Source organism: Asterias rubens, chromosome 21, assembly GCF_902459465.1.
Source record: "Asterias rubens chromosome 21, eAstRub1.3, whole genome shotgun sequence".
Taxonomy (NCBI): domain Eukaryota; kingdom Metazoa; phylum Echinodermata; class Asteroidea; order Forcipulatida; family Asteriidae; genus Asterias; species Asterias rubens.
This window is the reverse complement of record NC_047082.1, coordinates 2,211,809-2,230,636: the sequence shown is the minus strand read 5'-3', so window position 1 is coordinate 2,230,636 and position 18,828 is coordinate 2,211,809. Positions and strand designations below refer to the sequence as shown.

The window sequence follows — 18,828 nt, the reverse complement described above, 5'->3', positions numbered from 1 at the left end:
ATAATGCAATTGTGTCCGCCCCCCCATGCAATTAATTAAATGCCCTTGGCCGACGGAACACGCTCACAATTTTTTTTACAAGCTAAGGGTGCATGCCATGAATTACGTGGGAAATGTTCGGCCATTGTGTTTTTGCTGCATTCATAAAATACGTGAATATTCATGCTGCAGATACGTAGGTTTAGTGCATGCACGCTCGCTTACGCGCCCACAGGCATGTACGTGTCCACCGGACGGTTTTTGCAAAGCCCCGGACACGATTGCATATGCAAAAGTGTCCGGAGCGGACAGTATTGCATGGCGGACACAATTGCATCTGACACAAATGGTTGAACCATCTACAAAGAGTCGAAGACAGTCATTTTGATCCCAAAAAATTTAGAAATTATTTTGTTTTCCTTTCTTGCGAAGTTGAGGGCACTGGTTCACTAACATGTAGGCATATCTTTGCCCTCTCTTGATATACTCCACCTTTGTTTAAAATTATAAAACAAATAACCAGAAGTCGATATAGATATATCATCCTATGTCAACTTAGACACTTTTATTCCAAGTTTACTTTTAACGAACATCAGAGTAATATGATATACAAAAACCAAATAGGCCTAAGACTTTATGTGATACCGTTAATATTAAACAGCTACCTGAGCAGAATGTTTTCAACAGAAATGGTATTTTTACTTGTTTATAATGCACTTGTTCACCATTTTTATGTAATTTTGATATGTGTACACTTCTGAACTTTTCGTAATTATCGAGTAACAAATCAGGCCCCTACCTAAAGGTTTTTTGATAAACTAAAAACACTTCTGCCGTTGAGAGCGGGCGTCAAAGGACAAAGCCGCTGACGTCATTTGTGGGAGTTTGCTTTGTTATACATCCACGCTGCAACAAAGCGGCTTTATCTACTTATGACGTTTTTAGAGTGATTACGTAACGGGGCTTTTCGCAAATCTCGCAGAAAAGCTCTGGACAAGGGCATACAAAATGATTGTTTTTTTTACACAATTGAAACCTATTTATAATCATATGACTCGATTTCCTTATTCATCGAAAACATTTTAAGTGGAATTCAGCAAAGTTCACGACTTGACATTTTCGTTCAAGCAGGTCTTTAAGCTCACAAGAAATTAGGAATATGAGAATCTTGTATGAATTCCAATCCCTCACGTTAATATTATATTTTAAAATATGTACCTATATACGACCTAATATATATCCTTCACAAGTGAAATTATGGATTTAAGTGAAAATAGATTGAAAATTGGCACATTTTTATTTCTTTAAAGCTACAGATGAAATTTCATACCATTAAGATCAAAACAAAAAACCCTGAATCAATCCGTGAAATTACAAACATGTGTCATGTTTTCAAGAACGCATCTTGATTTGGATGAATGTTTTAAAAGTAATATGGTAAAAAACCTAAGGTATTGAAACATTATATGAAACGCTTATGTGCAAAAATAGAAAAAGCGATATTTTTCTTTATGTACAATTGTGGTGAAAAAAGATGAAATATATTAATTTATTTATTGACATTACCTCTATTACTAAATTCAGAGCATGTTAGGTAGCATCTCAAAAATCAGGTATGCTTAAGGCGAAAAAGAGCATTCTTGTGGGCGCATGCCCGCAATCCATGGGACTGCCAGAATGTTCTGGACCACATCATTAGTATTTTGAACTTTCAATGGAATGTTTTGGTGGTCCTATGTTAGGTACATGAGAACTTAATTACCGCTCCGATCGTGCATTGTTCAATCTTGAACACTCTGACGATAGCACAAGAACAAAGTGACTGAGAAATATTTCCACCTCACTAAAAACCTTCAACATCAGTTGGTGTTGTCTTCGGCATTGGTGCAACTTTCCCACTCATGGGGCGCTTCTGGAGAAAGAATAAGAAAGGAAACAAAAGAACCGGAAACAAAGATTACCGGCCTATAATTGTACAGGGCAAGTGACAAAGTGAGTGTTGTTTATGAATGTTTTACTCAAAGACATTGCTTTCCAAATTAAATAAGTAACTGGTAACGAGCATTACAAAATACACCATCTGAAGGACAAAACAATAATAGTTAAGTGCCTTGCTGAAGGACCCAAGTGTGAGGACCAGGACTCGAACCCACACTCTGCTGATCAGAAACACCAGAGCTTGAGTCCGGTGCTCTTGACCACTTGGGCACAACACGAAGTACACACTGCACTTTGTAAGGTTTTCATAAATACTGTTTTTGTTGTGAAGGACCCCTTAATTTCTGTTGAGCAAAGTATCACAATCTTGATTTTACCTTTTTTGGTGTGTGTATTCCCGTAGCAACAGCAGAAGCCCCTTGTGTGCTGAATGAGGAGCCTACGTCGGAAAACAAAATCAAGACGTTTAATGGGTGGTTCACCGATAATAAACAATTACATGTAATTGTATCTTGCAAGTCTGAAACGATTCATGCATGAATCGTTTCTTAGATTCAAATGTTTCGGGGGTGACAAATTATCCACACTTAACTACTTGAATTGGGAGCCTTTCTCAAAATAGTTTTATATTAAAAGCTGCAGTGCCTCTCACCATTTAAGTTTTCACCCACATGACTAAGCTTACACATGACCAATAATTTTTACCAATCTATGGCTCAACCTTCATTATGTAATAACAAGATAGTAAAATATACATTTGCATGGGACACTTGTAATCATTGCACTTGCAAAAAACAACACATATAATATCTTGGTCATCATCCGAATATTTGCACAACACTAAAATTGGATAATATTCAATAAATATTTGGTTTGCGGTAACACCATTTGTGTATATACTTGCTAGGTAGATAATGTTCTTTTGAGAACTTGTCTTACTTTATATTCTACTACTGTGGAGTAGATTTATTGGAAAATGGCAGACTTCTCAGTTCTGGAAAGAACTGTTCTGCTTTCTAACTACTACCTGGGCGGAAGGTAGGAACTAGGCAGGGACTACTACTTTTGTTTTGGTTGATTGAGGGAACTTCTAGTTATTAGCTTCACTACCGGGAGTGAGTTCTTAATTGGTCACAATGTTTTGACTAGCCTGCTCTAGTCATTAGGAGATAATATTCCCTACCTCGAGAGTACTGAGTCATCTCTGTGCATTCCTCTGAGCAGTCAACGTTCCTGTCACTAGTATCAGTGTTGGACTTCCTTGATGTTGTAGTCTCTCCTTGCTAAATGGATTTAAACAAAATCAAGACTTCATTTACTAATTATCATAAAACAATAATTGAGTCTTATAATGCACCATGTCTGTCAAAGAGACACTCTTGGTGCAGAACACCCTTAACTAAACCAATTAGTGGGTGTGTTTATACTAAACCAATGAGTGGGTGTGTTTATACTGAATTACTTGGCCATTAAACTTAACGGATGAGCAGTAAATTGCCTCAGCAGCCATTATGGTTTGTGCACCAGCAGCCCTTATTGGCAAAGGAGTTACATGGAGATTACAGGTGTGAGTCGCCAGAGGAAAAGGATGTTATATTCTTATATGGAGCTTTATGCGTCAAGCTATAGGTCCTATTGGTGTTATTACTTACCGATTTATTTGAAACCTCCATTTCCAGTTTATGCTGTGCCCTCTTACGAGAAAATGCAGCTTTTACCTGAAAATATCACAAAACATTTTCAAGTGTTAAAGTGTATATTCGGTTTGTGGTAATGCCATGTACCTATTTCCAGTGTAGATTTGTTCTTTGTTTTATTTAACTGCAGCGGAGTAGATTTAAGAATTCGAGAGACAACTTAAGCCCTGGGAGGCCTCATTTTGTTTACCCCAAGGTTACCCTGGCAACCTTTCACCCTTTTGTTTATAGCAGTCAACTCTCTTTATAACAAGATCACTGGGTCCGGCCAAATTACATCCTTATAACAAGAATGTTATTATAAGAGGACAGCAAAAACAAAGAAACATAAACAGAAATGAAATTTGTGACTTTACTCTTTATAAGCAGAACCTCCTTAAAGCCGTGCTCTTTATAAACAAGGGTTGACTGTACACATGTACTACTTAAAGTTGCAAGTTCTATCCAAATCTCAGATAGACTGCCAAAAATATTTATTAATAGGGAGATCACCAACATAGGGCTGGATAGCTCAGTTGGTAGAGCGCCGGCACACTAATTTGAGGCCGTTGGTTCAAGTACGCCTCAAGTCAATTTGTCTTTGTTCAAACCCAAACTATTTAAGAACTCACCTCACTGTTAAAAACGCACTGAATGAAGAAAATGAAGAGTCCTTGGAAAGAGTTGAGACCAGTGAACAGATACTGGAACACAATATTCACGCTGTTCATCAAACCAAAGAGCCACGTCACACCAAGGATCGGTAGCAGCACCATGGCACCCTTAGCACCACATCTTATGAATGAGAAAAACAGGGTTTAATTTTCTTTCAAAGGAATTTTTAGTTGGATATTACTATTTTTTTTTATATACAAATTCCAAATGAAAATTCTAGAAACAATTCCAAATTTAAACTTTCACATTTCCCATTCTGTCTATTGGAATGTTTTTTAACCAACTTTAATAAAACAAAGATACTGAAAAATAGGGAGACACTTTGCTTAGCAATTAAGCTTTTGAGAGACCACCAACATAGCTCAGTTAGTTGAGCACTGGAATTCATCTGGAGGTCGTTGGTTAAAATCCTGCACTGGTAAAAATATATTTTTGTTTAACCCCAAATCATCAATAAAATAAATAATTATACCAATAACAGAGAAACAAGAAACAGTTGAATTGTTCTTACTTGATGTGGTCCATGTTGTTGTTATTTTGCATCTGAGCTGACTTCATCACAATGCGTAGAACAGTCACTAATACAACCGTATTCATCTGCCAAACACAAAAGATAACTTCCAGATTATAAAATAATTGTAAACAATAATTAATGGCCTGAAGTTTTGACCCTAGAGAAAAGACATCATGAATACACTGCCCAATTTCATAGCTCTGCTTACTGTAAGCAAAGAATGGTCACTTATGAAAGCAGGAAAAGTTTTCCTTGTGCGCACTCCACGTAACTAGGCATTAATAGTGGCTGAGATTGTAGAAAACCACGCTGGATAAGGGTTTCATCTGGATATAAGGGGGAGGGGAACAGCGGTCGTGAACAGAGACGAGGAGTGGTCTACAACCTCGGGCACATTTACGATCCACTTATCAGCCCCACAACCACTTCAAGCGCCAAGAAACCGACCGTGTCAGGCAGTGTCCTGGAAAAGTTACATCAACTGCCCAGCATCAGTTGCATTGAATAAGCTTGACTTCAACCAGCAAAATTGCCAGGGGGTAAAACAAAAGTGTTTTCCGATCCACTTGACTTTGTGGTCTTGCCTAGATATTAAAACCACCTTTGATAAGATTTGAATTGTTCCTAAAGGAAGACGACGTTCTACTTGTCCAAACGTTGAACCTACCAGACCAACAACCAAGATAGGAGCAGCAAAAGCCCAAATCATTCCACCATCAGTATCAAGCCAACAGCTGAAGATAGAAAAACATGGACCGTGTAAGTTTCAGCTCTTTTTAAAATTAAGTTTTTTTTTTTAGGCAAGTTCGCCCCAAACAAGGCTTTAAGTCACTCTAGGTAAGGGCTACAAGAAGTCAATATGTAAAATCTTAAGATAGGAATTGATATATCTCTTAAAATAGTCTAGAATTTAGGATGGAGGGAAACATGCACCAGGCAAGGACTTCCAAAGAGTTGCAGTACGTGGAATAAAGCTCTTTGTTCAAAAACACAACAAGAGTGCATGTGTGAGAAGAAGCAGAAAGTCTGGTTTCACGCTCAAACATCAAAACTTGTAGGAGGAACAGGGTCAGACACACTGGTGGCAAATATTTGTAGAATAGAAAGAGGCTGGCTACAGACCTACAGTAGGAAAGATGTTGTAATGTTGATCTCAACTTTTCACAACAAGATTAACAATACTTTTCTTAATCTGAAAAGTTGCATGCCTGATATAGTTAAATAATCTTTAGTCATTTACGTCAGTAGATGGCTAAAGATTATATATATCAGGCATTTCTGTTGATTGAGATTAAACACAGCTTACCACCGGTCTGTCCCATATCCTTTATTGTTTGCACCTAAAGATATGGCACATATTATGGCCGGAGCGACCCAGCCGATGAGAACGTAGCGGTACATCTTAATGTTCTCACTGCCGTAGACTTTGACCACCTTCATGTAGAGATGCACCCCCTCTACCAACATCCAACCAAAGACAGACAGGTAGAAGTAATGCAGAAACAGGGCGATGATCTTGCAAGTCACCTTAAAATGTCAAAAAATTTAAATTTAGATATATGGTTTCACTATTGAATAATAATAAATATAATAGTAATAATAAAGCCTGGTTCATACTTCCTGCAAATGCGAAATGAATTTTGACATTACAAATTCACAAAGAATAATTAACATCAGTTGACTTGTGCTCAAAATTCATAGGGCATCCGCAGGAAGTATGAACTTTATCCATTACACATTCAAAAGCACCAGTCAAGGAAAACAATTGATGAATTATACTCACTTCGTCTTCTGTTTTATCAATGCCAGACAAGAATAAGATTTGAGCTGCCAGGATGGCTATTGCCAAGTTGGTATGCATGAAGATCCGTTCAAATTGCAGCATTTCCCTGAGACAAGAACAGAAAGATGAATCACTGAAAATGAGCAAGATTACCAAAGAATGTACATACTGACCAGGGCTTGAACTTATTCTTTTACAACACTTAAAGTATTTCTTTCTTTTCTAACATTTGGTAAGCATAGATCGATAGGGACAACTTGGCTATGACCCAGAGAAAATAATTCAATGAGACACTACAACTGGTGAAAAGGATGTATACAGTTTCTGAGTTTTTGTGAGGAAACTCGGAATATCTTTACTGGAGCTTTCCCGTATTGGAATAAACCATCTTCTTGGGTTCAAACTTTGACCTCACCTCAGGTAGAAGAAGATGGCTAGAGTACAGACCAGACCAAGGATTGATGCCCCAAACCCAATCTTTGTCAGCATCTCCAATATGAACTCATCACCTTCATTGTCGCTGGTGATCTGCAAAGGAAATTAAACACTATGACTCCTGCCTTAAGCCCGGTTCATACTTCCTGCGAATGCGAAGCGCATATTGTCGTCACAAATAATTCGCAGCAGTTGCGAATAATTCGCAGCAGTTGAAATGCGCTCATCTCCTGCAAATACGCTGCGAACACAGCCCTGTGACTTCAAATTGGCTTCGCATTCGCATTCGCAGGAGGAAGTATGACCCAGGCACCAGGCAAACAAATAACTCAAGGGAAGTTTGCCCATCATAACCATCTTTATACCAAGGACCTTTTTAAAACATCGGCTTAGGTTCTCCAGGACTCAAATTTGTGGCAAAATTTCACCATGAATCTTGTGCCCATGAGCAAGCCACTTAACCATAATTGCTTTTGTAGAAAGCAATTATAATATTAACAAAAGAACATTTATAAAGTGCCTTTTGCAATGTCTCAAAGCACTGATAGAGGATACCCATGCCTACATCCATACAGACTGTAAAGGGGCAACCCTGTTTCAGCCCCAGGAGACGGTGTCAACATGCCCCTGGTGGCAGTTGACTTTAGGTCGATAGCCCAAGTCATATAAGTGTAGCCCCCACCTTGAAGTGGCTGGCTTGCCTTGTGGTGTAAAAACTCATGACGTTTTTTATAATTTTTTAATAAAATGTACATTTCGCACAGCATTTCCAACACTAAACAGAGACTGGTGCTTGAGCCTTGGAAAAAGCCTCATGTGCAAAATCTCTTAACAACTATTTCAATTTTACTAATATCTACACTCTGTATAGTTTACCTTTAAAATGACTGCAAAGCTCGTTGAATGTTTACTGATGCAATCAGAGTAGGATGTTGGCGATTCATGTGCCAACCAACAACCCTTAGAAGACCATTTCCTTCAAATAAATAAATGTACACAAATGATGAATGCATTGACACCTGAGAATCAGTAAATCTAAGAAATGGATCACGACATGGGAGTAATTTTATTAAAAGATGCTATGTCAGATTTTTGGCCGATTTGACCCCAAAATTTTGATTTAAAATTCAATAGGTATTTTGATGGGGGTCGAGAAAGTTACAAGCTTTCATTTGAGCCATTGCTCTAAGAAGTCCGCCAGTTATTAGTAGCAGTGAAATAAAGTGCTCAAAATCAGTTTTTGTCGGGATGCCGACAATATATCACGTGACCAATTCTGATGTGTTTTATAAGAAACGTTTTTTTTGTAGTGGTTCCTGACCAGTAAAAGTTAATTTTTTTTCGTTAGAGCGGGTGATACTCTTTGAAATACCATTCACTCAAAAAAATCTATTTTTTAATGTTTGGGGCAAAAAATCTGACATAGCATCTTTAAAAACAACTTTGAACCAATTATTTTGTTCGGGTCCATGGTGGACCCAAATGCTAGCCAGACACTTGTACAAGACTCCTTAATTCATTTTAATACAATTACTTAATTGTTTAAAAATATCAGTGCATGGAACTCACGAAATTGTGTCATTCCAGAAGACACACATGGGCTGTCTTGTGATGGCACCAAGTCCTTGTATTGAGATCTTATCATCCTTTGCTTCCTTAAAAAACAAACCCAAAGATTACAATTTAGATAAATAAATTCTGAAAACCAACAGCATAATATTTATCATATTGAAAGTCAACATGTGAAGACAAACACAAGGCAGTTGGACTTGTCTGGTCACGAGTTACTGGCCTGATGCTAAAACCAGATTAAAATTTGAGCCATGTATGAATAATTTTCAATTAAGATCAATCTAAGCTCTTTGTGAATTTGAGCCCTGTACTTATGTAAGTATTAATGCTACAAAACATGTATACTTACGACATGATGATAAAGTGTGTAGTTGACAGGTACTGATGTCTTGATGCCTTCAACATAGAGAGAGAATGCTAAGAAAGCACTGTTTACTATGAACTTAGTACTGCTGGGTGCTCGTACACCACTGCCGGAAAATAAGAAGTAAGGTCATGTCAGGGCAACTTAAAGGAACACCTTGCCTTGGATCGGTCGAGTTGGTCTTTGAAAAGCGTTTGTAACCGTTTGTTATACAATGCATATGGGTGTAGAAAGATGTTGTAAAAGTAGAATACAATGATCCACACAAATATGCCTCAAAATTGCGTACGGTCGGCCAATTATGGGAGTAAAATTTTTGACTCCCAGAAATGGCCGCCCGTGTTAGCTCGCAAAGTAAAAGGAAAACCACACAGTTTCAAGGCAAATTTGTGTAGATCATTGTATTCTACTTTTTAAAAATCTTTCCAACCATATGCATTTGATAACAAACGGTTTTTATAGACCACCTTTAATCACTAATAAGAAAGTTGAATCACATTTCAGTTTTCTCATTATTTTTGTTCGAGATACCAATTTACAGCTAGAAAACTGCACATTATGCTGCCAAAGTATTCCCTGTGCATCAGTTCAGTGTGTTGCTTCTAAGTTGTCCCTTAAAATTGTCCTGTGTAACAAGGCCTTTAAATTCAGTCTGGATTTTTGACTCTTTAAAACAATAATATTGTCATGAGAACTTTGGGCTTTTTAGAAACCCAGCTTTGGCTCAGGATCTGTCTTAAGGTCACAGGACAAACATTTCATCTTGGAGAGGGCAAGGCGTTTCTTATTTTGCAAAAGGCACTTCAATTTGTAAATCTTAAAGACTATAAAAAAATGTTGAGGGGGCATCGAGGCAAAAACCAGCGCAAGAGATGATGCTGCCTTCGTGTACTTACAGGACTGTATACTCAAGCAGGAGCCTCAGTCATGGTTTCAGAAAAGGTTATAGGTGTGACTTAAAATCAAACAAGGTTGTTTGTCAGTCACTTACCTTATTTCTTCCTCGTTCATAACCTCAACACCTTTCTGGTTCTCAGTCCTCAACACCACAAAACTGATGTCTTCAATTAAAAAAAACAATCACAAAAATTTAACAATGTTTATTTCAGTTCACATATTTTTTCATAAGTATGTAGAAACTCAAATTGATGATCAATGATAAAAGACGCGTCTTTCAAAATGTCATGGCTAAGTGGTTTAGTGCATCCTCAACCTCCGATAGCCAAGTCATCAGGGTGTGGGTCTTGATCTATTGAGCAATGCACTTTCCTATCAAGGGGTAAATGGGTACCTGTGAGAGCAGAGATGGCATGTGATTGATTTAGCTTGGTGAGCTACTTACTTGGCAGCACAAGATGGTTTAAGGAATGAAACACATGAATAAGTGATGGGCCGATTTCTTAAAGCAATAAAATCCATCGTAAGACAAATTGTAAGTATCCCCATAGTGATTTACATTGTGACATCACACTTTACTAAGCAACTATGATTGATTTGCAGTTAAGATAAATCTTAGCTCTTTGGGGTAATAATGTACGAGTGCCATGAGGGTCACTGAGTGAAAGATTTGAGCCCTATATAAGAAGCCACAATGATTATACAGCATATAAGGTTGATTACATCAATATACGGATTGTACCATAATTTCAAATGTACCATTTTTGTTATGAGTAAATTGGACCCATTTTCCTTTGAACTATTCTTACCATCGTTGTCACTTTGGAGGTCAAAGTTCAGCCTATCTTTGAAGTTCTCTGAGTTTTCAGTTTGGTAGTCTTTTTCTGTATCACCATTCTCAATTTCATACGTAAAAATTGATTTATTCCCGATGTTTTCTGATGTGTCATGGCAAATATAGACAGCTGAAAATGGAGATAAGAAAACAATGAAATAAATGTCGACTTGAAATGGATGTTAGCAAACCAAGGCTGAAAGGGATGGTGGTCTGGCCCCTTATTGTATCATGAGTGCAGTAGTGCTATGGCAAAAAGGGAACTTGACCAAGTTGACAGTGGCAGTAAATAATGAAGCTTGATACCTTGGACCTGTCTCAAACCTCGTCTTGGGCTCTAACTTAGGCTCCGTCTGCTGATGTTCATACCACCACGTGCAATGCGCGCTGCTCAAAAAATGCAGGTTAAAGGCGGCGCTACGTTTCGACTGTGTACACAGCGCGCAGAACATAAGCCTGAACCGGAGCGCAAGCCAAGGTTTAAGAAAGGCCTCTTGACTTCCCATTACACTTACAGTTTGATTCAACCTCATCTTTCACACAGTTCCCGAGTTCCAAATTTCCTGCAATGGACGCCAAGACTTCTTCAGTGAGAGCAACAACTTCTGTCTCCTCCTCAATTGTCTGTTAGAGAACACACAAATACAACATAAATGATGGTTACTTTAGGTATGGAAGGATTGTTGTCAATGTGTCTACCATTTCTGCAATTTTGGAGAATTAAGTCACACGATGCAATTTACAGGCAACCAGTTCCAGGCAATCTCCAAGAAGAAAAGGCATTCACATTTGAATTTTCGCATTCTAGTATTTCGCATACTAGTATTGGGGATCATAAGCCAAGCAGGTGCCAACCACAACACTGGCTGCAGCATGTCAAGGGAACGCTGCAAACTCCCACAAGGGGAATAAACACCAAGCTGGCAACAGCCAATCTCTCTCAAACAAACATTGGTTTAACCTCTATGACTATGTATAGCACAAAATTGTTAAATTGTGACTCAGTAACTAGAAGACAACTTTTTATGGTCACTACCTTATGGAGACCAAGAACAAAACAGAAAAGAGGACAACAAAGGAGGTCTCCATAAAGGGATTTTAAAGACTGGGTGCTCCATAAGAGAATGTTGTACAGCGGTTAAGAGCACCAACTTCAAACTCTGGTGTTTCTGATCAGCAGAGTGTTGGTTCGTATCCCCAGCCGTGACACTTGTGTCCTTAAGCAAGACACATAACCATTGCTTCGTCCTTCGGATGGGACGTAAAGCCAATGGTCCCACGTGTTGTGTAAACGCATGTAAAAGAAACCAGTGCACTTATCGAAAGAGAAGGGGTTCGCCCCGGTGTTCCTGGCTGGATTGGCAGCATATTGCGCCACAGCACCTTGTAAACCATTACATGGTGCTTAAGGATTAGGTATTATATCTCAAAATTCGTCCCACTCTTGCAGTAATAATGTATCCTTTGGCAAAATGCGCGTTATAAATACGGTTATTATTACAAAGTGTTCTGCGGGAGATTCTTAACAACAGGAACAAAGGACAAAACAAAAGATGTCTCCACAGGGATGCAATAAATAGAGTGTTGTGTGAGCAAAAGTGTGAGAAAATAGAATTAGCTATTCCAAAATGCTTACCAACCAATAGGGTCTATGGAATAAATGAAAACAAAAAGTTGATGGCCAGACATTTCGACCCTAGCAGAGTGGTTTCTCAAAGCCTTCCAGAAAAAAAAACCCCTGCTAGGGTCGAAACGTCAGGTAGTTACTTAATGTTTTTAACTGTATCTATCAGGTCAAAGGCACTGTGTGCTACATACCAAACTTTGGTGATCATTCGTCAATGTTGTAAACACATCCAACCCAAGCTGTGAATCAAAAACAAAGTGATTTTCTTAATTTCCAAATCATTCTTGTGACAGTTGATTGAACTAGGTGAGGTTTGAGGTGCACCATTCGTAGTGTTGGTTCTGAAACCAACCAGAGGTTGGCAATTTGAGCAGATTGATCGCAACAATGAGTTGTCAACCACTGGTTCTTCTTAGAACCAAAACTACTTAAAACAATATCAACCTTACCCTTATAAGGGCAGTGATCTCTGGCAACGTATTGGTTTCTCCATCATCCAGACTTATCAAGACACGAAGGATCTCAAGAAGATTCTCCCGTTCGCTGTCAGAGAGTTTGGCCTCGCTGAAGTTTGCACGACTCACATTGCTCATGGTACAAGGCTGGAAATTGAAAATGATTAAATAGAGTGATTACAGATGAACATAGACGTGCGTTTTCGCTGCTGAAACCAAGAACTGTTTCGGTCAATGGCCAGTTGTTAACCAATTGGCAATTCAACCGAAACAGTTATTGGTTATGCCTGCCAAAACGCAATCAAGGTCAGACTCCGCAAAATAATTTCTGCTTCTAGCTGCTAGAATAAATCTACAAAAACCTTGTATGCAAATTAAGAGCAATTCTCTGTCAAGACACTATACAATATTAAAGGATCGTCTGAGACTTGAAATTCAGACTGATCACTGTATAGAACATAGGGGTCTCACTGGATGATTAGTCTTACATGTAGATAAAGACCAAAACTTGGGAAAGTACACATCGGGGTAGGGGTACAAACCAAATTATATTCTTTAACCCCGACGCAAGACTAAGATACCCACAAAGGACTGTATACCCACAACCTTTGCATTGCTAGAGCAGGTGTTTTACCACTAGTCCACGGAGCTAGCCAGATGGCTAGAGGCAGTTTGAATCCTTAGCAGTGGGTACTGCAACAATTTAATAGATGTTAGTCTTTGTATCTGGATAAAGAACATAGATTGTTTTTTAACCGATGTAACAGTGAGCAACAACAGGCAAAGCTTAGTGTACTTACCGCAAAGCAATTATGCACATCATCAAGAGTACAGTTGTAGTCTGTGGTCGGACTGACCGTTTCACTTCCACCCGATCCATCAGCTCCACCAGCTTAACAAACAACAAATTCAAAAGCACTAAACACAAACTTTACTTTGGTAAAAAAAGAGCCCTGCCCCGCCCTGAAATGTTACTGAAAATGAACCTGGGTGAAGAGAAGCAGTTGTGGTTCAGTGACTTGCTCAAGATTTTTTATTTCGTTTTTGTTTTTCATAAAGCCAGTAAGCACAACAACTTGCTTAGCGCAAAAAACCCATACAGTAACCATTGCTGTGACTGATACCCTGGTGATTCATTGCTTAGCCAATAAATTTGCTAAGCAGCATTTTCTTTTAACAGCTTTATTAAATTGAGCCGAGGGTACAACAACAGAAGGGCCAAGGATATATGAAGGAGGTCTAATGTGGATTTTTTAATTGTGGAATTGTGACAAAATGCACAACAAACTTTCCGAACCTCACCAGCAATTTATTCGCCCCTAGTTAGCTCAAATTACACTGAATTTGTTCTTACCTAAGAAGAAGGGTTACCGCATACATCCAGACAAAAGAGCAAATAAAACATAAAAATAAGAGCGTTGAGAAAATTGGTGGCGAGCTGGTAAAATAATTCCAAATGCACCTACCTTCTGTTAATGTAGTCAGTGTTACCAGTATTGGTGTAAAATTAATGGCTTCCGGAGTTGAAACCTGGATGCGTATTTATCACATACAAAAATCAAATGAAAGAGAAAAAAGTTAAAGGGTTTGATTTAACACATCCTCGATTATAAAATTGTTTGTATTGTTGTATGTAGTAGGCATACAAAATTGCTAAGCACAGAAAAACCTAGCACCTGAGTGGAATCAATCCACTTTGAATCTGATTTTATATACAGAAAGAGTGGATTGGACTCAAATAGGGCTCAAACACTAAAACAGTGAATTGATTAAAAACACATTTATTTTTGCAATAGCTTTCAGTACTTCTTACTGTATCAACTTAGTTTTGCTTTTGTAATTCCTTGTAATTCTACAATATTATTATTAAAGAAAAACCTTACTTAAAAATTCAAGACAAACATTTGTAATTGTTGTAACATACTGTATAAATATCAGTCTCAATCGATCGATAATGACAAAATTTAACCTGGTGCCTTTCTCCTCCTCCTTATAATTTTTTGATTAACATTATTTCTGCTTTGCAGCTTGATATAATAGGCTATATAATTATAAGTTGTGTCAGCAGGGCAGCACTGTACATTAACTGATTACACATTATGATGATTAATTGTATTATGATTATCAGATGCTGAACTTGACAACTTTGCTCTGGCCTCTGCACAACAAAATGGTTCGATTTCGGTCAGTGAGAAGGTGAGGCCCAATCCTTTTCTAAATTCTATTGAAACTTGATTTGAAACTTTAGAAATGGTGTGGTGCTGTGGAGTGTGTCAACATCCACATCATATTGTCATTATCATACATGTAACCATCTAAGCCCAGGTTGGACTCCTCCGTGCAACTGCAAGTCAGTGAGTGGCACTGACTGACGTCCTACCAGGGCTAACAACAACCATCCCATCCTACCTATAGCCCACCTTGTTGAGCTGTTAACTTTAATGCCATAATGGCTCCGCTTTTAACAGGAGACCGATGTTAAAAGCGGAGCCATTTACAGCTCAACAAGGTGGGCTACATCCCAGCCATGCCCATGGCCACAGTAACCATCCCATGCAGTGGCAGTGTGTGACTATGTTATGAATAGGAGTGTGCACATAATTATTAGTTACATAATCAACATAGTACTCATCTCATTTTTATTTTATTTAATAATAAAACGCATGGAGGTAGGGTGGTAAACAAACAAAAACAACAAAAGCCACGGACTTACTTTACAAGTTCCACTACCATAAATAACCTTTTCCTAGGTAGATGATAACTACGTTACTTCTGCCATTCCGCATGCTGTGTGGTTTGTGCATAGATCAATGGCTTTATGGAGGCTGCCATCTTCATGTCCAGCAAATTGCATTACCCCCTCTTGTGGCCAACTCTAACGTGGATGCGTGATTTTCTCGCCGTTGTCAGATGTGTCCGCCATGCGATACTGTCCGCTCCGGACACTTTTGCATATGCAATCGTGTCCGGGGCTATGCAAAGACCGTCCAGTGTGGACATGTGTGCATGCACTGAACCTACGTAATGCAGCATGAATATTCACGTATTTTATAAATATGATTGCAGCAAATACCCAACGACTCATTCGTGACATGCACTCAGTTTAAAAAAAAAATGGCAAGGACGGTTCACGGGGCGGACTCAACTGCATATGCAAATGTGTCCGGGCGGACACAATTGCATTATGCAGCAGCGTCCGGGCGGACACGATTGCATATGCAAACCGTCCGGCGGACATTATTGCATATGCAATAATGTCCTCCGGATAGTATTGCATCGAGGACATACAAATTAAATAATTCCCTTTTAATGAATTTAAACAAAATTCTTGAAAAAATTAGTTATATAATAAACTTTTTTTACAGAAAATGAATTATTGCTGTTGTAGGCCTAAACTGCAGGGCCTACCAACCAATGGAAGTGATGCCGTTAATAATTGTTGTTATCCTGACGTCTCGACCAAAGCAGATCATTGATCATATCAAGGCTGAATTTTTGTCAAGCTCGTATAAACCCTCTGCATCATGCATCAAGCTCATTCGGTATGCAGGCTTGTGGACATTACTAATTACTAATTACTAATTACTAATTGTGGACATTACTAATTACTATTACTCATAATACAAATTAAAATTGTGGCATGAAAGCGTTAACGTGCATGGGGATATGGATACGCTCCAAAGCGTTTTGGGAAATTAGTGATGATAATGATCAATTTTAAGTTAAACATAGAGGTCGAAGAAAGTCGATGCGCTGTTAGAAAGAATTGCAACGTCACAGCCCGGTCAGAGTTTTTCAACCGAGTTAGAAAACCACAGAAGGTCCCCCAGAAAGCCATACAAAAATTGCAAAAAAAAGGGGAAAAAAGGGATAGTTACTGTTACATACAATGTTCAACAAAATATAATTATTTAAAAAAATAATGTTAGATTTGTTCGATTAAAAGCAACCAATTACGGGAGGTATTTGGTTTGTAGAAAATATTTAACTAACAATTGGTTAAACCATCACCGATGAAAGTTTTTACTAAATTGCGACGAGATCACAAGGTTTAACCACGTTGTTTTGAGCCTTGCTCAAGGCAGTCGCATTATTCGCTCCGAAAAGACGCCGCTGTAAACCCAACCGTATACCCTGTGCGTGGTGCGTGCGATCACACCGCATGACCTACCCGTATACACAGTGTCACTTCGTACGACTACTGTGCACACAAGTCATTCGCACTCGCACACTACCCGCATGCCTGACGGCCGACGCATGCCGATAGTGTACATGTTATGCACAGTGAATACGGGTGGGTTTTTATACAGCGGCGGTCTTTTTTCGGACTGAATAATTCGACTGCCTTGAGCAAGGCTACTTTAAAACACATCATCACTCAAAGCAAGCAAATTAAATTGATATAATAAGTGGAGGACACAATCAAAGAAAGTGGATTCAACGGTGTAGATCAAAACCCAATGGAGCAAACAAGAACAACTTAAGCGTGGCAACATCAATCGCCTTTTTAATTTGCACATTTCATTTGCTAATAATTATAGATAACTATAGTTAATCTGTATATTGTGGCATTCGGCTGTGATGAATTGCTCCAAGTTTCTCAAAGCGTGCATGGACACAATTAATCAACACAAATTAATTAATCATTGTTATTAGAGAGGATTCGATGTATGAATAGTATACACATAATGAATGTTTATGAGTGCAATGGTGCGAATAATTATGTTCATGAGTTGAAAGATGGAATGTTCTATTCAACGAGGCGGAGCCGAGTTTAATGGAACATTCCAGCTTTCAACGAATGAACATTATTCGCACCATTGCACGAATGAAAAACATTCATTATTTGTTTTATATAACATCCAAGTAGATCTTTGTCATTTTGATTGAAAGATACAACTTTCAAAACAAACAATTTCAACTGTAGAAGCCGAATGCTAGTAATTTTACTATGCCTTCTTGCAGTAACACAACACAGTGTGGTCCGGTGTCGCATGCAATTATGTCCACTATCCAATACTATCCGGAGGACATTATTGCATATGCAATAATGTCCGCCAGACGGTTTTGTATATGCAATAATGTCCACCGGACGGTTTGCATATGCAATTGTGTCCGCCCGAACGCTGCTGCATAATGCACTTGTGTCTGCCCGGACACATTACATAATATGCAGTTGTGTCCGCCCCGTGCAAAACCGTCCTTGCAGTAAATTAAACGCCCTTGGTCGACTGAACACGTTCACCATTTTTTTTTACAAGCTAAGTGCATGCAATGGATAACACGGGAAATGTTCGGCCGTTGGGTAGTCGCTGCAATCATAATACGTGAATCAATATTCATGCTGCATATACATTGTGTATGTAGGTTCAGTGCATGCACGCTCGCTTATACGCGCGCACATACATGTACATGTCCACCGGACGGTTTTTGCATAGCCCCGGACACGATTGCATATGCAAACGTGTCCGGAACGGACAGTATTGCATGGCGGACACAATTGCATCTGACACCGGTCCACGTTTAACTTCAGTTCAATTCAATTTATTAATTATTTTTATTTCATCACAGTTTACATTAAAAAGTGACATTGTTTTTTATTACACTAAAAACATTCAAATTTGATTGACCTACTAATCACAAAACAAAACAAAAGGAACACAAGAATTATTTACAAATTGGGACCCTTGTCCCTGGTGTCTGCGTGGTTCCAACTTCAATACTGAATAGTTATACACATCCAATACCACCCTACTTACCATTAAGATGGATAACAACGTGAACGTTTCGTAGATTCTCATGATTTACAAATAAAAGTCCAGTATTTTCGTCTAAGTTTGGTGAGGCGCGGCAGACGGTTTTCATCTAAAGAGGCGCCACGTGTTGTCAACTGGTGTTTGTGATACGAGCGGGCGGCAACATCAGACCCGATCACGTGTGCTGTTTCCATAGAAACAAAGTACTAACAGAACATATGTCACGTCGTGCGTGGACTTGTGCATTGTCTATTATTCGCTTATCATTTTGATTGTCATCCAAACCCAATTCCCGCGCTCATGAACTTGATTAAAAATTCAT

The 18,828-nt window shown here is 38.6% G+C and overlaps 1 protein-coding gene across 2 annotated transcripts; it reads right to left on the bottom strand.

The window, feature by feature from the left end:
* Positions 1–1,045: 1,045 nt before the first annotated feature.
* On the bottom strand, positions 1,046–18,591 carry LOC117304905 (adhesion G-protein coupled receptor D1-like). Of its 2 annotated transcripts, none has more exons than XM_033789553.1 (21): positions 18,510–18,591; positions 14,217–14,280; positions 13,551–13,642; positions 12,745–12,897; positions 12,487–12,534; positions 11,184–11,292; positions 10,643–10,798; positions 9,928–9,997; positions 8,922–9,042; positions 8,570–8,655; positions 7,877–7,976; positions 6,981–7,093; positions 6,566–6,671; positions 6,089–6,309; positions 5,450–5,516; positions 4,780–4,865; positions 4,226–4,388; positions 3,570–3,635; positions 3,101–3,200; positions 2,295–2,356; positions 1,046–1,891 (listed from the first exon to the last, which is right to left on the bottom strand). In XM_033789553.1, the coding sequence occupies exons 1-21, from the start codon at positions 18,549–18,551 to the stop codon at positions 1,823–1,825; spliced, it is 2,094 nt and encodes a 697-aa protein (XP_033645444.1). In that variant the 5' UTR covers positions 18,552–18,591; the 3' UTR covers positions 1,046–1,822. The 2 variants fall into 2 exon arrangements, with proteins under 2 accessions (XP_033645444.1, XP_033645445.1); XM_033789554.1 differs by lacking the exon at positions 18,510–18,591 and adding an exon at positions 15,464–15,565.
* Between the last annotated feature and the right edge of the window lie 237 nt (positions 18,592–18,828).

What these genes read in the sequence shown, in the direction of transcription:
- LOC117304905 (XM_033789553.1), bottom strand. Translation starts at nt 18,551, where the DNA reads ATGAGAATCTACGAAACGTTCACGTTGTTATCCATCTTAATG. An exon ending in ACACACTTTATCATCATGTC is followed by an intron (nt 8,656 to 8,921) that starts GTAAGTATACAT and finishes TTGTTTTTTAAG; the next exon opens with GAAGCAAAGGATGATAAGAT. An exon ending in TTCTGGAATGACACAATTTC is followed by an intron (nt 7,977 to 8,569) that starts GTGAGTTCCATG and finishes ATTTATTTGAAG; the next exon opens with GAAATGGTCTTCTAAGGGTT.